The 13,733-nt window shown below is 41.4% G+C and overlaps 1 protein-coding gene across 1 annotated transcript in view; it reads right to left on the bottom strand.

Annotated features, from left to right (window-relative positions):
- Nucleotides 1–3,050: 3,050 nt before the first annotated feature.
- SYN2 (synapsin II) overlaps nucleotides 3,051–13,733 on the bottom strand; it is a 194,097-nt gene continuing 183,414 nt past the window's right edge. Inside the window, exons 11-13 of the mRNA XM_062008103.1 lie at nucleotides 10,640–10,700; nucleotides 6,560–6,851; nucleotides 3,051–4,086 (exon numbers count right to left, since the gene is read on the bottom strand). Coding sequence (XP_061864087.1) covers nucleotides 3,951–4,086; nucleotides 6,560–6,851; nucleotides 10,640–10,700 — 489 coding nt within the window. The 3' untranslated portion in view covers nucleotides 3,051–3,950. The remainder of the gene's footprint in view (nucleotides 4,087–6,559; nucleotides 6,852–10,639; nucleotides 10,701–13,733) is intronic.

Raw genomic sequence — 13,733 nt, 5'->3', positions numbered from 1 at the left:
GGGAAACTAATTGCTAATTTTAGGTACCTATTTTAAAACTTCTGATACAAAATTTGAAGAACATCTTTGAAAAAAAATGTGCTTGTTTAGAAATATATGGGTAAGAGAAATCGTTTCCATGCTGGAGCCATGTGTTGTCATTCAGAACGACTTCATTGGTGCTGGCTGGTGCGACAGCTGAATCATCTTCCTTAACTTACTCTGAGTCAGTAATCACTTCTAGTTTATCTGGAAAAATGAGAAACTCTACTAGTGATCAAAATTTGCAAAAGCTTCCTTGTTTGCAGCACTGTCTTGTTAAAAAGCTGTGGGGGGGAAAGAAAGACAGAGCTCAACTAAGTTGCCTCTTACTCCACGCTAGAGTGGTTACAAAGGATAAGACACCTGAGTGTCCAGACAACGAGGGCAACTTAGTCCCAAACACTGGCAACTAGTGCCATTTTAGATCACTTCTGTATATCCTGCTTAGCCTCCAACTGCCGTTTCAGCACAGCCCAGCTCTCCCAGAGGTCCTGTATCACACCTGCCAATCCCTGCGTGGCCACCTTGGTTACCAAGATAGGCATTGTGATTTGAGATCTGAAAAGACAGGAGGTACTGTGTTGGACTTCTTTAGCCACTGGCATCCTACCCAACCTCACTGGAAGCTGCTGTTGATGGACAACTTACTTGCTAGGAAATTTACTTGTAGCATTCAACCAAATACTATCAAACCATGTCAATGCACAGACAACACCAGCTGACTTTTTCACTTTTGTAAACAGGAGCTGTGCTGGATGTGATCTGCTCGTTGAGACAACATCAATCAGCTCAGAGAAGTGGCTTTGTTCTCGTGGAGCAGGAAGTATACAAAGCACACGCAATATTTACAAAGTACCTTAGGACTATTTTGACTAATTTTTACTGGAGAGTTAGTGGTTGTTTCAAAGCTGGATTAGTCACTCTGTTCATAGTCATAATCTCTTGAAATCTGCTTCAGTGTTTTGAATTGGCATCAGGCCTAATGGTCAGAAAATGGCTCCCTCTCAATCAAAGACTGAACTTGATTAGTAGCTCTTGTGGATTTCTCATTATCCTGATTTATAAGTGAAAGATTAGAGAAAGATGGAGTGCTGTGCATAGAAACCAGTGGCATCATCAGCTGCCTCTGACTGGGAAAGGTGCAGATGAAGTAAAGACCTTTATGTTTCTAGGCTGGCATTAGTAAAGATGAACCACCACAGACACTCTGGTTATTTTTGTGCTACCATTTTTGCAACCCCAGGTAGCATTCTGCTGGGTAACCAGGTATTTAGAGCTCACGCATGAATTCGAGGAACAACCAATGCAATGAGGTAAGACAGAATAGACAGCAAGTGTTTGAACAGGCTTCTTATAAAACTCCACTTTTTCTGATTAGTACTTTGGAGATGTGTTATAGATTGCTTAAAAATGTCTTAACCATGAAGCACTGCAGAAGGAACACGAGCATGCATGAGCTTGCATGTGACACGCTTTAGCACGCTTGGAGGTATAGAGAAGTTTTGGCTCTGTGGAGAGGCAGCCTGTTATGTACATTGTGTGGGAGGATACACCATGCAGATTTGATTGCATCATCTTGCTCTCTCTTTTTTTTTCCTTTTCTTTTCTTTCTTTTTTTTGTTCCAGATGGTAAAACAAAGACTGTAGTGAAACCCGTTTTCTCCCAGGAAGAGGTGGGAGGGAATTTTATATGAGTGAGAAACTTTGCCTCGAGTCGAAATCTGGGGCCTGGACTAATGAACTACCTGTAATTCATATTGTACTAAATGTTGCTGAAACTAGGCATGCACTAATCACGAAGCGTGCCAAACTATGCTTAATTACTATGCTTTTCTCTGTAGCAGTAATTAATTTGCGTTAGCAACTTTGATTAATCTTTCTAATCTAAAAGTGAAGTGCTTCTCAGACATGAAAGGCTCTACAACTGCTCCCAGTTGTTATTGCAGCCCAGTCAAGGGTGTTTCAATCCAGCAGGGGACAAAACTTGAAAAAAAATCAAAGCATAGCTCATATTTTTGAGCTAATAAAAGCTATCAGCAGCTAAAGCAGTCTGTTTTGCCACAGAGTTCATCGTCTAAACTACAGGCTTCTGTACGCGGTACACTCCTCCTGAAAGAAAAGAGATCTGTCATTAATTCTGGCAGAGGGCTGCTTGAAGGGGTCTTTCAGGAAGGTGAGGGTTGTATGTCCCACAGAAGGGCTGGGATTCCATCTTGGAGTGGGTGATGTCTGTGATTAGGCAGGGCACACTTACCCAGAAATTCATCTTAGGCTTACCCGGAGGGAAGCATTGTTCTCGGCACAATTGTTCAACTAGGAGATTGAGTCAGTTCTCCCTGTCAGCCCAAACAGGGTGTTTGTGAGTGATTTGGACATGCCTGCTTTTCAGGAAACGTGTATGCTAAGATCATCAGCATAGACTATGTTGACAAACAGAGAGCTATCAGATGCTTAACGTAAGAACCAAATTCCAACAGCGCTGCAGATTAGTTTCCATGCTTCGTTGCCAACCTCCTGGCCCAAGCCAGGCCCTTCACCCAAAGGAATCCAAAGCTGCTGAAAGGACTCGTGTCGTTAAACGGTGATTGTGATTTACCCAGGCTTCACAAAGCATCAGATCTGCAAGAAGGAAAATTTCTGAGGCAAAGAGGCGTGTCTCTACAAACCCATTACAAATCCCATCGGGTTTTCGCTCGTTTTCTCCCTCAGACATGCTAATATTACAGGTATTTTTTCTTGTTGCCCCCGTTAGCGCTGTCTCCTGGCAAGGAATACTGCTGCATGTAATTCCTGATAGGCAGAACAAAGTGATAATCGTTTGGAAGTGGATAGTCCAGAGATTACTAATGAACTTCAGTCTGATTTAGAGACTTCTTTAGAGAAATGCTGTTATTACCTCAAAACCTGGGACCAAAGCTTTTGCAAGTCAGAGAAGTATGTTAAAAACACAATACTGATTGGAAAATGTCAATGTGGATGTATAGTTTAATGATGCTGATTCATAAAGGGAAGTATTTGTGATAGTTTATTTTCTTACAGTCGTGGTTTGTGCCCAAATATTTTATAACCATAAGGGTACCCTTTTGATATCAGTCAAAATAGACAATATATATTGATGTTGAAACAAGCTTTGTAGAAGACATATAGATATATTTTTTAAACCAGGCATGGGACTTGACATTTATTAGCAGGTGTTCACAAAAATAAGGGTAACATCATGCATATTCTTTGCAACTAAACCCAGTTATGGTTACAATTTGGAAAGAAATTTAAGTAGACACGTGGAGATACAGTAGTACATACACACTCTACTTATGACATTAAGTTAGTGTACTGATAACTCCCAGCAATACATCAGAAGTCTACAACCAGCTGATGGGATGATGGTCTAAGGAGGAAGAAACTGCTTCGATCTCTCACGTTATTTATGTGGCTTGACAAGAATGTCAGTGTGAGTCGCCTCCTAAATTTGGGAGGCAAGAACAAGTCAAGACTACACTTTTGCAGTACAAAACATTTACACACAAAATACACATGCATTGCCACGCATTGGAAATGGGTGAAGCAAGGAGAAGCCCATTACTCAATGCTTTATTAACACAAGTCTACAAAGGAGTCTCAAATAGGATTATATAGTTCAGTCACAGTAAGGCCACAATATTACAATGGATAGGGACCTTCGATCTCGGCATTCTGTGTTAGTAACAGAACCCTTCCTTCTTTACAGAGGTTGATACACATTCCTGGATGGTATCTCATCAAAGTCCTGCTTTTCTATATTTTTTTTCCTTTTTTGTTTTACAGTTTAACATATTGCTCAATACAACAGTTAGCACAGTAGAGAAGGGTACTGGCACAGGGGAAACAAAACCTAGGTAACATTCACGTGGTTGGCAGACTACACGCTGGGTGCACACAGCTGAAGCTGGCTAATCAGAAAAAAGGCTGGCAAAGGATTTCCTCAAGTTTCGAATGGTTTCAGCCTTTGCTTCGTCTTCGTTCACAGATGATCGGAAGAAGGAGGATTCTGTGAAGCTGAAGGCGTTGGTCAAAGACTGCGACTTGCTGCAAGACAGAAACGCAACACGTTTTGTATGGTTATATTGCCCACCAGCTGCCACACACACAGAGCTTGCACAAATGATGAGGAAAGGAAAAAGGCCCATGAGATGTCAGGCAGTTTGCCTGTGAACAACAGGGACATTCAATGCAAGCAAGGTAGATGTAGCCTACAGTGCTGCCGCAACACAGCACGTTCCTCCTGTGCTCTGATTAGAGAAGCTGGGTCATCTTCTCCTTAGAGAACACACTGCTTATTTTTACAGATGTGAAACATGGTACTCCAGCAAACAGCACGATACAAACCCCAACCTGAGGAAAAAGCAGGTCTCCTGCTAAACCCAAATCACCATCCAACACAAGGGGATTAATAATTGTGTGTGTTAGGCTGCAAAAGGCTATACACAAAGAAAGTATATTGGCAAGAGCTTGAAGAATGAATTCTAGAGCTGTAATGTGCCCTTTTTCTATACATATATAGGACATTTGATCCTTAATAGAGTCTTTAATGACACATTCAATCTTCAAAATGTTCCCAAAATCAAATGTATTTCTTTCTTGCCTAGAAGCAATTAGTCCACCAATGCTCTTCTGTTTTTCACAGCTATCATGTAACTACAGTAAAGCCTCTGCAAGCACCAACAAAATAACATAAAAATAAGAAAAAGGTCTGAAGTTTTATGCTTCAACTCATGACTTGTCAGATAAAGTCATATTGAAGGAGCAGGCTTGAATTAAATAGAAAACATTAATGAGTTACAGTCTCCTTGCAAAGACACTCATGCGTTAGTGAAACTAGTTGGCTGCTTGAATTTTTATCTCAGTACAATAACAAGATTTCAAGCTTGGCCATAGTCAAACTGAAACACTTTTCTTATTCAGATTGTCTTCTACTTTTCATGGTTTGCAGCTTCTCTGCCTCTAAACTAATAATGTACAGCAAACAGTGCTACAGGCGCTTTAGGTTTTTCATAAATTATAGTTGTGCTAATGAGAATAGACTGATAAATGTTTGTTTGTACTCCCTGAAAGAGGGAGGGTGGGAAGCAGCACTTGACTTGATTAGTAACACAATAAGTAGCCTAATTAAATATTTATTCACAGATTAATAACATGTACATACAGGTTAGGCAACAGCATGTGGGTGAATACAAAGCATACACATGCAAATAGATAGAGCTAATCCTGCAGGCAGGAGATCTGAGCCTTGGTGTGGACCTAAAAACTTATTGAAAGTTGGAAAAACTAACCTTGCTGTGGCCTGTATCTGAAAAGCTTTACTTTTTAAGTAAAGACTATTCTCTTGCATTAGAAGATGAGAAAAATGAACATGGGTTTGGGTGAGGAATTGGAGGAAAGGGAGAGAGCTGGGAAAGTATGTGGTACAGTTCTGTAGCTGTTCTTCACTCTTCTTCTGGAATGTCAGAAGTTCACACGTTAAGTTTCAAGCTAGTTTAGAGTCTTCCATCTTAAGAAAACTGACCTGCCTGTTCTCTGTGTCTACTTAAATAATGGAAGAATTCACTATAAAACACACTAAAGAAATATAGTGTCCTAGGAAGGCAAGGAAAACACTGTCATCTTTCCTTTTTGTCCCCTTAACACACCTTTTCCACTGAATTGTGCTCAGGTGAGGGCTCGGAATCGCTTCACACCAGTATAGGCATGTGAGTGGGTGGGAAAAAGGGATCTGGCTTACTTGGCCAGAACAAAGACTCCACACCAGGCTTTGTACTTAGCAAACACCTGGAATGTGTGTGTGACCAGCAGCAATAGCATGTGGCAGGGTTACTGTGTTCAACACACGGCAAATCATTGCTAATGCCACCCTCATGGTTTCTCTCTGCTGGGTTTGAGCCGTGAGAGGGGATAGAGCTCCAGACCCTTCCCACATTGTGGGCTGCAGCAGCAGCAGCAGAGGCTGGGCAGCAGGGAAGCTGCCCACAGGAAGAGCTACAGGAGGTTTCTTTCTGAGTCCTGCAGCCTTCTCTGGAAAGGGGCTTTGGGAATCACCTTATGCTGAACAGTCAGTAGAAGCACACAACCAGGAACAGAGCACACCATAAGCAGCACATAAGTTTGGCACCTTCGGTTGGATCATTTCTGAGATAGGACTTTTGAAACTGGAATCTGTTGTCTGAGTAACTTCAAGGTTAAAAGTTTAAATAGATAAGGCTTCCTCTTTTCTGTGCAGGCTCACAGCACACCCAGATCATGAGTCAGTGACACAAAAAAGGAGAGAACAAATACAAGGAAGATGATGAGATTTCAGACCTAGCTGGGGCAGAAATTGCACAACCGAGAAATGAATTCTGTGTTGTGCTCAGGATATAGATTTCTGGAATGTTTTAACCTCATTTTAGACTTGGGAACATACATACTTTTTTCCCCCTGAATATTAATCCAACTCCCAAATTACAGTTACGACCACAAAATCTGTGTCACGAGGAGAGAAGAACATGGATAAAGCAAATCTTACTTAAGTTGTGGATGAGACTGAGGCTTCTGTTGTGGAGCAGGCTGTGGAGCTGGCTGTGGAGCAGGCTGTGGAGCTGGCTGTGGAGCTGGCTGTGGCTGCGGCTCTGCTTCCTTTGATAATCTGGTGCTGGAAGGACCTTGAGCCTGGGGACGTGGCTGCTGAGTTGTAGGTCCTGGTGGACGCTGTGGCTGAGAAGTTGAGGGCTTTGCTGACTGCCCAGGGGGGTACATGCGCTGTGGCTGCAATGGCTCCTGGCTTTGTGATTGCATTCCTTGGGGTTGCACTGGGCCCCCTAGGTTCAGTACAAGAAAAACTTCATAATGTTATAGTATCAAAGAATTCCTATTAGATTTCATATCCAACACTCTAAAATAATCCTCGAATGTGATTCATTCTACTTTTGAGGCAAAACTCTACTCATATGGACTGCAGTATCATGTAGTAAATACTACTAATCACAGCTGGTACATTAGTAACTTGCTTGGAGCCCCTATGAATCTTAAAACTACTAAGCACCAATTTCATCCCAGCAGTAGAAGTACTGACTGACAATCAAATCAGTGGAGCTACACCCAGTACCGTTTTGGCCCATCTCAAGGAGAGGCTGTGTGACAATTGACTATACCAGTCATTTCTATTTCAGCAATACAGCTACTATTCTCTGTGTGGTTATTACAGTTTTGTTTCTCCAAAGTTTTAAGGTTATTTCTGTAATATTCCTCTTAGATTCACTCTTACAGCAGTAAAACAACTTTATACCCTTTTTTTCCCCCATCTAATTTAAAGTCTTCTGATAACTCATTTAGCCCCTTAGTGAAATATGTCAAGAACATTACAAGAAGCACGAGAAAGTCATTGCTAATCCTTTACCAAAGAGATCTTTCCACTGAGAAGGAAGTTATTCTGGCAAAATACTGCAGCAAGTGTGAAACTACAGAGTATAGAAGAGACTTAGGTTGTGAAACTCATGGCTGAAAGATGCTGCATCATCATACAGGGCTTTTTTTCCCCCTGCTTTCTGACTGAAATAGTGCTGTGTCAGATATCAGTGGGTATCCTGCTTTTATCTCACATCAGATGTCTGAATGTGGTTTTTCTGGGCTGGTGTTTGTTATAACTGCATCTTTATTGTTGCATGTGACAAGGCACACGGGACATCTGAGTTAAGGGGAAGGAAGGACACGATGAAATTCTGAGCCATTTGTCTGTATAATGTTTCAGTCAGGGTAAGAGCTTTGCTGAACAGTAAACATCACAGCAGACAACTGATCTAGATGTTCTGTACATTTGGGAATTTTCAGTCTTACACAGATAGTGCAAGCAAAAGACTTAAACCTATCAGGTCCCTGAAAGAAAACCTTCCTCTCTGGAAGTACTGCTGCAATACAGGAGTATTTTTTCTTTGTTAAAATCACTGTTACAGTCAGCTTTCCACTTACTAGATGAGATTCCAGTGGCTGTGTCTGAGAACAGCATGTACTAATGCTTCAATAAGCTTTAACACAGTTGTAGCAGTGTGTTGTGGTGTAGAAAGATAAATAGCACGTACTGTATGTTAAGGAATGTGCCTTCATTGTTTATTAATTTGAACCACTTTTGTAGGAAATATTTGAAGGTGATAACACGGTCTTGCAACATCTTAATAAGGATCATTTTCTTATTAGTCTCCTTTCACTCAGTATTGAAAAACAGAGAGGTTTCTTTCCCCCACTTGTACGTACAGGCTTGGATGCCAGAAACTTTACACTGAAGACAGATATAACTTTCTTTTATTGCACATTAAGCTGTACAAGAGATTTCACATAAAAGATATACTGCTGTCACACTTCCAGCATTTGCTCACTTTCTTGCAGCTGGGTTGTACAAAAGGCAACAATCATGAAAGAAACTTTTACCAAAAATAACTCAACAAAACTGAACATTAAGCCTACACTGTAAAACATCTGTTCCCTGTTACCCACAATATTGCACCTAAGCATGCTTACATGCAGAGAGACATTTTGGCTTGCTGCTCATCTGTGGTATGTAGTAATAGCGTGTGCCCTTGTCAGTCCTTTCCAGCCAACAAGCTGCAATCCTGTCTGAAACGCCCACCTCTTCCTTGCACACACACAGCTCACCAACGGCGTGTGAAAAGCACTTGGGAATGCTCGTTACTACTCCATGCACAAAACACCAACTGCTTTAAATGAAATCAATCATCAGATTCATCTCTTCACCCCAGGGCAGTATGGTTTATTCGCTTTCATGGTGTCTGGAGGTAAGGATTTGTGAACCTGATCCTAAGTGGAATTTTCTTAATATAGAACAAAATAGCCAGTGCCATCACCTGACCCAGACAAATGCTGATCACTAAAGCAAAATAGCCATGTAATTTACTGATAGGTAGTAAACAGTAGCACTTACCACAAACATTTAAATAGCTAATAATGCATACCTTAATTCTCATCTTACCAGCCAGCTTGTACGAATAAAAGAAACACTAAGAATGATGATTCTCACTGATAACTTTTTTTTTCCCCCCCCAGTGTTTGTAGGGAAAACAGAAGTAGAACAACATAAGGCTGTTTTCCCTTTCAACAAAATTGTTTGCACTAAACTAATGGCCACTACTCATCTTTGTACACGTTTGAGATTAAAATTACAGCGTCGTGGCTCGCTTGCAACTCAGCCTTATGGTATGCTGGCAGTGTGGAGCTCGTGACGGACTCTGGGCTAGATTTCTCACGACAGATTAACTGCCTGCCTGTGCATTTCTCCTCACATCACCTCACCGCTTATGCAAAACCAAAAAATCACAAAGAATTCACCTAGGGAAGATCCATCAGTCGTCAGGCATCTCAAGCCTTTCTGCATGTTTGATTTCAAGCCATTCTTATCAAGCCTGTTTCTGTGGATAACGCCGGGACTGTATTTTCTTTATAGCTATCTGGATGGTTGTAGCTTGAAAATAGTAGACCTGAGTTGGTAAAGAAAACTGCTGACATTTTTGTCTTGTGTTCTACTAAAGGGCAAGATCCCCAGCTGGTTAAAGGTACCTCGGTCTACTGACTCCTAACATTTGGAGAACAACAAAAAAGAGCTTTTTACAGGAAGTTTAACAGTCCTTGAGGTACTCCTCACCAAAGAACCTGGGCTTGAACTCTCAGATAAGATTTTTGAAAGTATTTGCATTAGTTTTCATTAAAAATCTCCACAGATTACTAATTCAGAATGACAACAAAAGGTGCTACTTGATTGAAATAGGATACATGAAATACACTTGCACCGAGATATTGCACATAGGTGGCCCATTTACATAGCTTTGTAGCTAATCATTTAATGCAGAATCACTAAAAATATGAATACCAGTATGTAAAATAGAAGATATTTTAAATATTCCTTGGGAAGAACTGTATCTTATGGAGTCACTGAAATATCAGACTTCCACTTGCATATAAGTAAAACTCAAAAGTTAACAAACGTTATAAAATTGTAAATCAAGAGCCTCACTAGCAAATTCTAATCTCAGCTTTTAAAAATATATCTGGATCACCTACCTATTGATCATGCACACCCACGAGAAAATAAAGGCTATGAGTACAGTGTGCACACACTCACAGAGGAAGCAAAGAAGTATTTAGGTTGGAACCTCGGTGGCGTTTTGCTGAACGATATATATAATACTCCAAAAATACTGTCTAACCATCCATAATGTACAGTTGCACTGGGCTCTAGAGAGGCACATTCTTCGTACACTGTTGACAACAGCCCTGAAATCACGAGTTTTACAGAGGAAGGTAGGTAAAGCTTTACACGCACAGACATGAACAAGTAAACAACCAGACGGTATAGTTGACACTGCATAGAAAAAACACAGTCCAGGTCAGCACTGAAACAATGCAAAAATTGAACACAACTGGGATGTTTGCTTTTAAGATTGTGTGTTTGTTTCTTTTCTTTCCTTTCTTTCTTTGTTTTTTTTTTTCACCTTTTCATTTTTGCTTTAACCCTGGCCTTTAGTCTCAATTATCTAAGTAGCCTGGACTTGTTTTGGTCCTACTGCAACGCCATTACAGTCGAGAATGTACTGTAAACAACCTTGAGGTGGTGGTCGCTGAGGTGGGATTTTGTTTGGCTCTGGCTCCTTTAGTGATCCGCTCTGGAAAACACATTTAAAAACAGAAGAGAAACAAAAAATTAGAGTAGCTTAGTTCCAGTGTTCCACTAATCTGTCTTTGCTTTCATTCGAAATCTCTTTATTGGTCGAGGCTGAACATACACTTTTAATTTCTTCCAGAGAACGTTTGCTGAATCAGTTGCTGTCTGACATGATATATGAATCCTGGACTAATCCAAAGCCCAGGTCTTAAAAGAAATTGTTTTCCCTTTGCAGCATGTGATCATCCTGGAAGGAAGTGCCTTCCCAAATCTTACCTCTGCTTGTATATGGCCTTTCTCCTTCAGCTCCTAGCACCTTCAACGACTTCTCCCTATCTCCTTGCTTTCTGCTCCCTTTTTTGTTGTTTTTTAGGATAGACTGGCTAGAAAATGGGCTTCAACAGATACCTTTGTGTAATTTAAGAAACAACTTCTTTTTCATTCCCTTCACTTGTATCTGGAAGCACAAGCACAGCGGGATGCTTCGCTTTATTACAAAGTGATGGTTTCACTTCGATTCGCCGACTGCAAGTGGGAAAGGAGATGGACTATTCTGGGTTTAGCTGTTTTGCTAAGCAAAATGAAAGAAGGAAGCAAAAACCACAGACAAATAATAAAAATAATTGAAATTACTTCATGCTACTCCATCTGACATGTTATTAGAAACACATGTAATACTTAACTTCTCAAAACAGGAGATTTATTTGGCAGTATCCTTTTCAAATGTATACTTGTTGAGAGGGAAAGATGGGCCTGAATCAAAACCTTGGAGCAGAACACCCTCTGGGAACATTAGGATTTGAATCCAAACTTTGTCTTAGGCCCATCTCTAACATTTTGAAAAGTGAACTATGTTAAACCATTGGACATAATAGCTTTGGGCTTCTTTTGTTTTGTTTTAAGGACAGAAATTAAATTGCCATCTGTCAAGAGGGAAAGATCCCAGAATGTATGAAAGTTAGTAAATGTAAAATTAATTAAACATGTTTCTTGCAAAGTTTACTGGTTTTTCCCCTGATAGATTTGCATTTGATCTACGACTGCCAGACATAAATCTCACTCCTTGTGACGTGAATTCCTGCTCAGCAATCGAGAAGTTGCACTTTTTAACTATTACAACAACACGCTGCCGTATGAAGCTGTTGCAAAGGGCTTTGTCTGCTTTAGCTACATGAAGAAAAGCATGAAGCACAGGTCCAAAACGAATTATTCAGAGTCACCAACCTTCAGACCATCAAATGAGGAGTCCAAATGATACATACAAAATGACTGAGGTAAAATATGCTCCTTATAGCAACTGACCCAGTTAGACAGTTCTTGGTAAGCAGCATTATGAGGATATGGAGAAAAGAACTTCATAAGGAAAGACACAGCCACCAGAACGTTTTCAAGTGCTTTAGTGTGGGTTAAAGTCTTTGCTGTTTTGTTTCTCTCCTTCCTCTAATTTTCTCAACCACATGTAAAAGTTGACACTCTATCCCCTGCACGTTTCAGTAGCATTAAGTGTTTGTGGTATCCACTCTGTATAATGCGCTGGAGCTCGCTGAAACAACACAGCAGTTACATCAGCAGCTCCTTGGATCCTGGGGAAATTAGCCTAAAGTGGAAACCTGGAAAAGTGGCCCTGGAGGAACCAATCCCTTTCATATTCCAGTACCATTGTTCTGAGGAACCTGGCACCTTCTTGGGATGCCTCAGGGCAGGCGGGTGCTTGGTAGTTCAGAGAGCCTGTGGTGCAGTGGGACAGTGGGAGTGTGCCCTTTAAGGGAAAGTGTAAGCACTTTGGCTTGAGGACAGCCAAGAGTTTCTTTCTGGAGGACCAAAGAGATCCTGTGACTTTTGTAAGAAAGGTTGCCTAATATTTTATATGGAATATGACTATGCTTACCATGTGATAGACTTCTCAGCCTCACAACGGGCCATAAACTAGAGCGTGTCCAGAGAGCGGCATCAGAGCTGGGGAAGGGGCTGGAGCACAAGTGTGATGGGGAGCAGCTGAGGGAATGGGGCTGTTCAGACTGGAGAAGAGGTGGCTGTGAGCAGACAGGAGCACTCTCTGCAACTACCTGACAGGAGGTCGTATTGAGGTGGGGGGTCAGTCTCTTTTCCCAAGCACAGTGATTGGAAATGGCCTCAAGTTGCCCCAGGAGAGGTTTAGGTTGGAGCTGAGGCAGAACTTCTTCCCTGAGAGGGTTGTGAGCCCCTGTCCCAGGCTGCCCAGGGAGGTGGGGGAGTCCCCAGCCCTGGAGCTATTGCAAAGCCATGGAGCTGAGGTGCTGAGGGCCATGGGGTACTGCTGGGCTTGGCAGGGTGAGGGGAGGGCTGGGACTCAATGAGCTTAAAGGGCTTTTCCAACTGGAACGATTCTATGATTCTAAACAAATCTGCACAGTTCTCTGCAGTGGCAGAGGATGACTGCAGAGGATTCTAGTGTTGCTGTTTTTCTACTAAAACAAAAGTCAAAGATGGTCTCATCTTTTATTTAGAAGCTGAAAACACAGGCTGATAGTTTAAATCCACACCAACCTGAATGGTAAAACAACATCTGCAGGGCCCCTGTCTTCTCTGTGCCTTGGGGCTGTAGCAAATCTGCCATTAGCTCTTGCACTGAAATGGTCTTGGGTTTTATCAGGCACTCAACTGACTTGACATGACAACATCAGCACTTATGCAATCTGCATATCTCTCCATCTTACAAAGAAATTATTTTACCCTAAATTAAGCTTCTTTTTTTCCCCCCTATAAACTTTACAGGAGCTTGCTAATCTTTACCTCAACTGTTCTGAAAGTGTAGAGCCTTTGTGCATTTTCTATTGAAGATATATTTCCCCCTCTCTAGTCACTGACTGCAGCTGTCCTGATTTTACCACCCACACATCCTTTTTTTTTTCACCAGATATCACCTGGTGCTTCCAGGAACCTCACCCACACTCCAGGCCAATCACATGCTATATTACTTTTGCTAATTAGCCAACCCACCCAGGCTGACCCAAAAAGACTAATTAGCACTACATTCCTAAACTGAGAAATCTTA

The sequence above is a fragment of the Colius striatus genome, chromosome 15 (genome assembly GCF_028858725.1).
Source record: "Colius striatus isolate bColStr4 chromosome 15, bColStr4.1.hap1, whole genome shotgun sequence".
Taxonomy (NCBI): Eukaryota; Metazoa; Chordata; class Aves; order Coliiformes; family Coliidae; genus Colius; species Colius striatus.
Note: the sequence above shows the minus strand (reverse complement) of the source record. Positions and strands in the feature narration are given on the sequence as shown.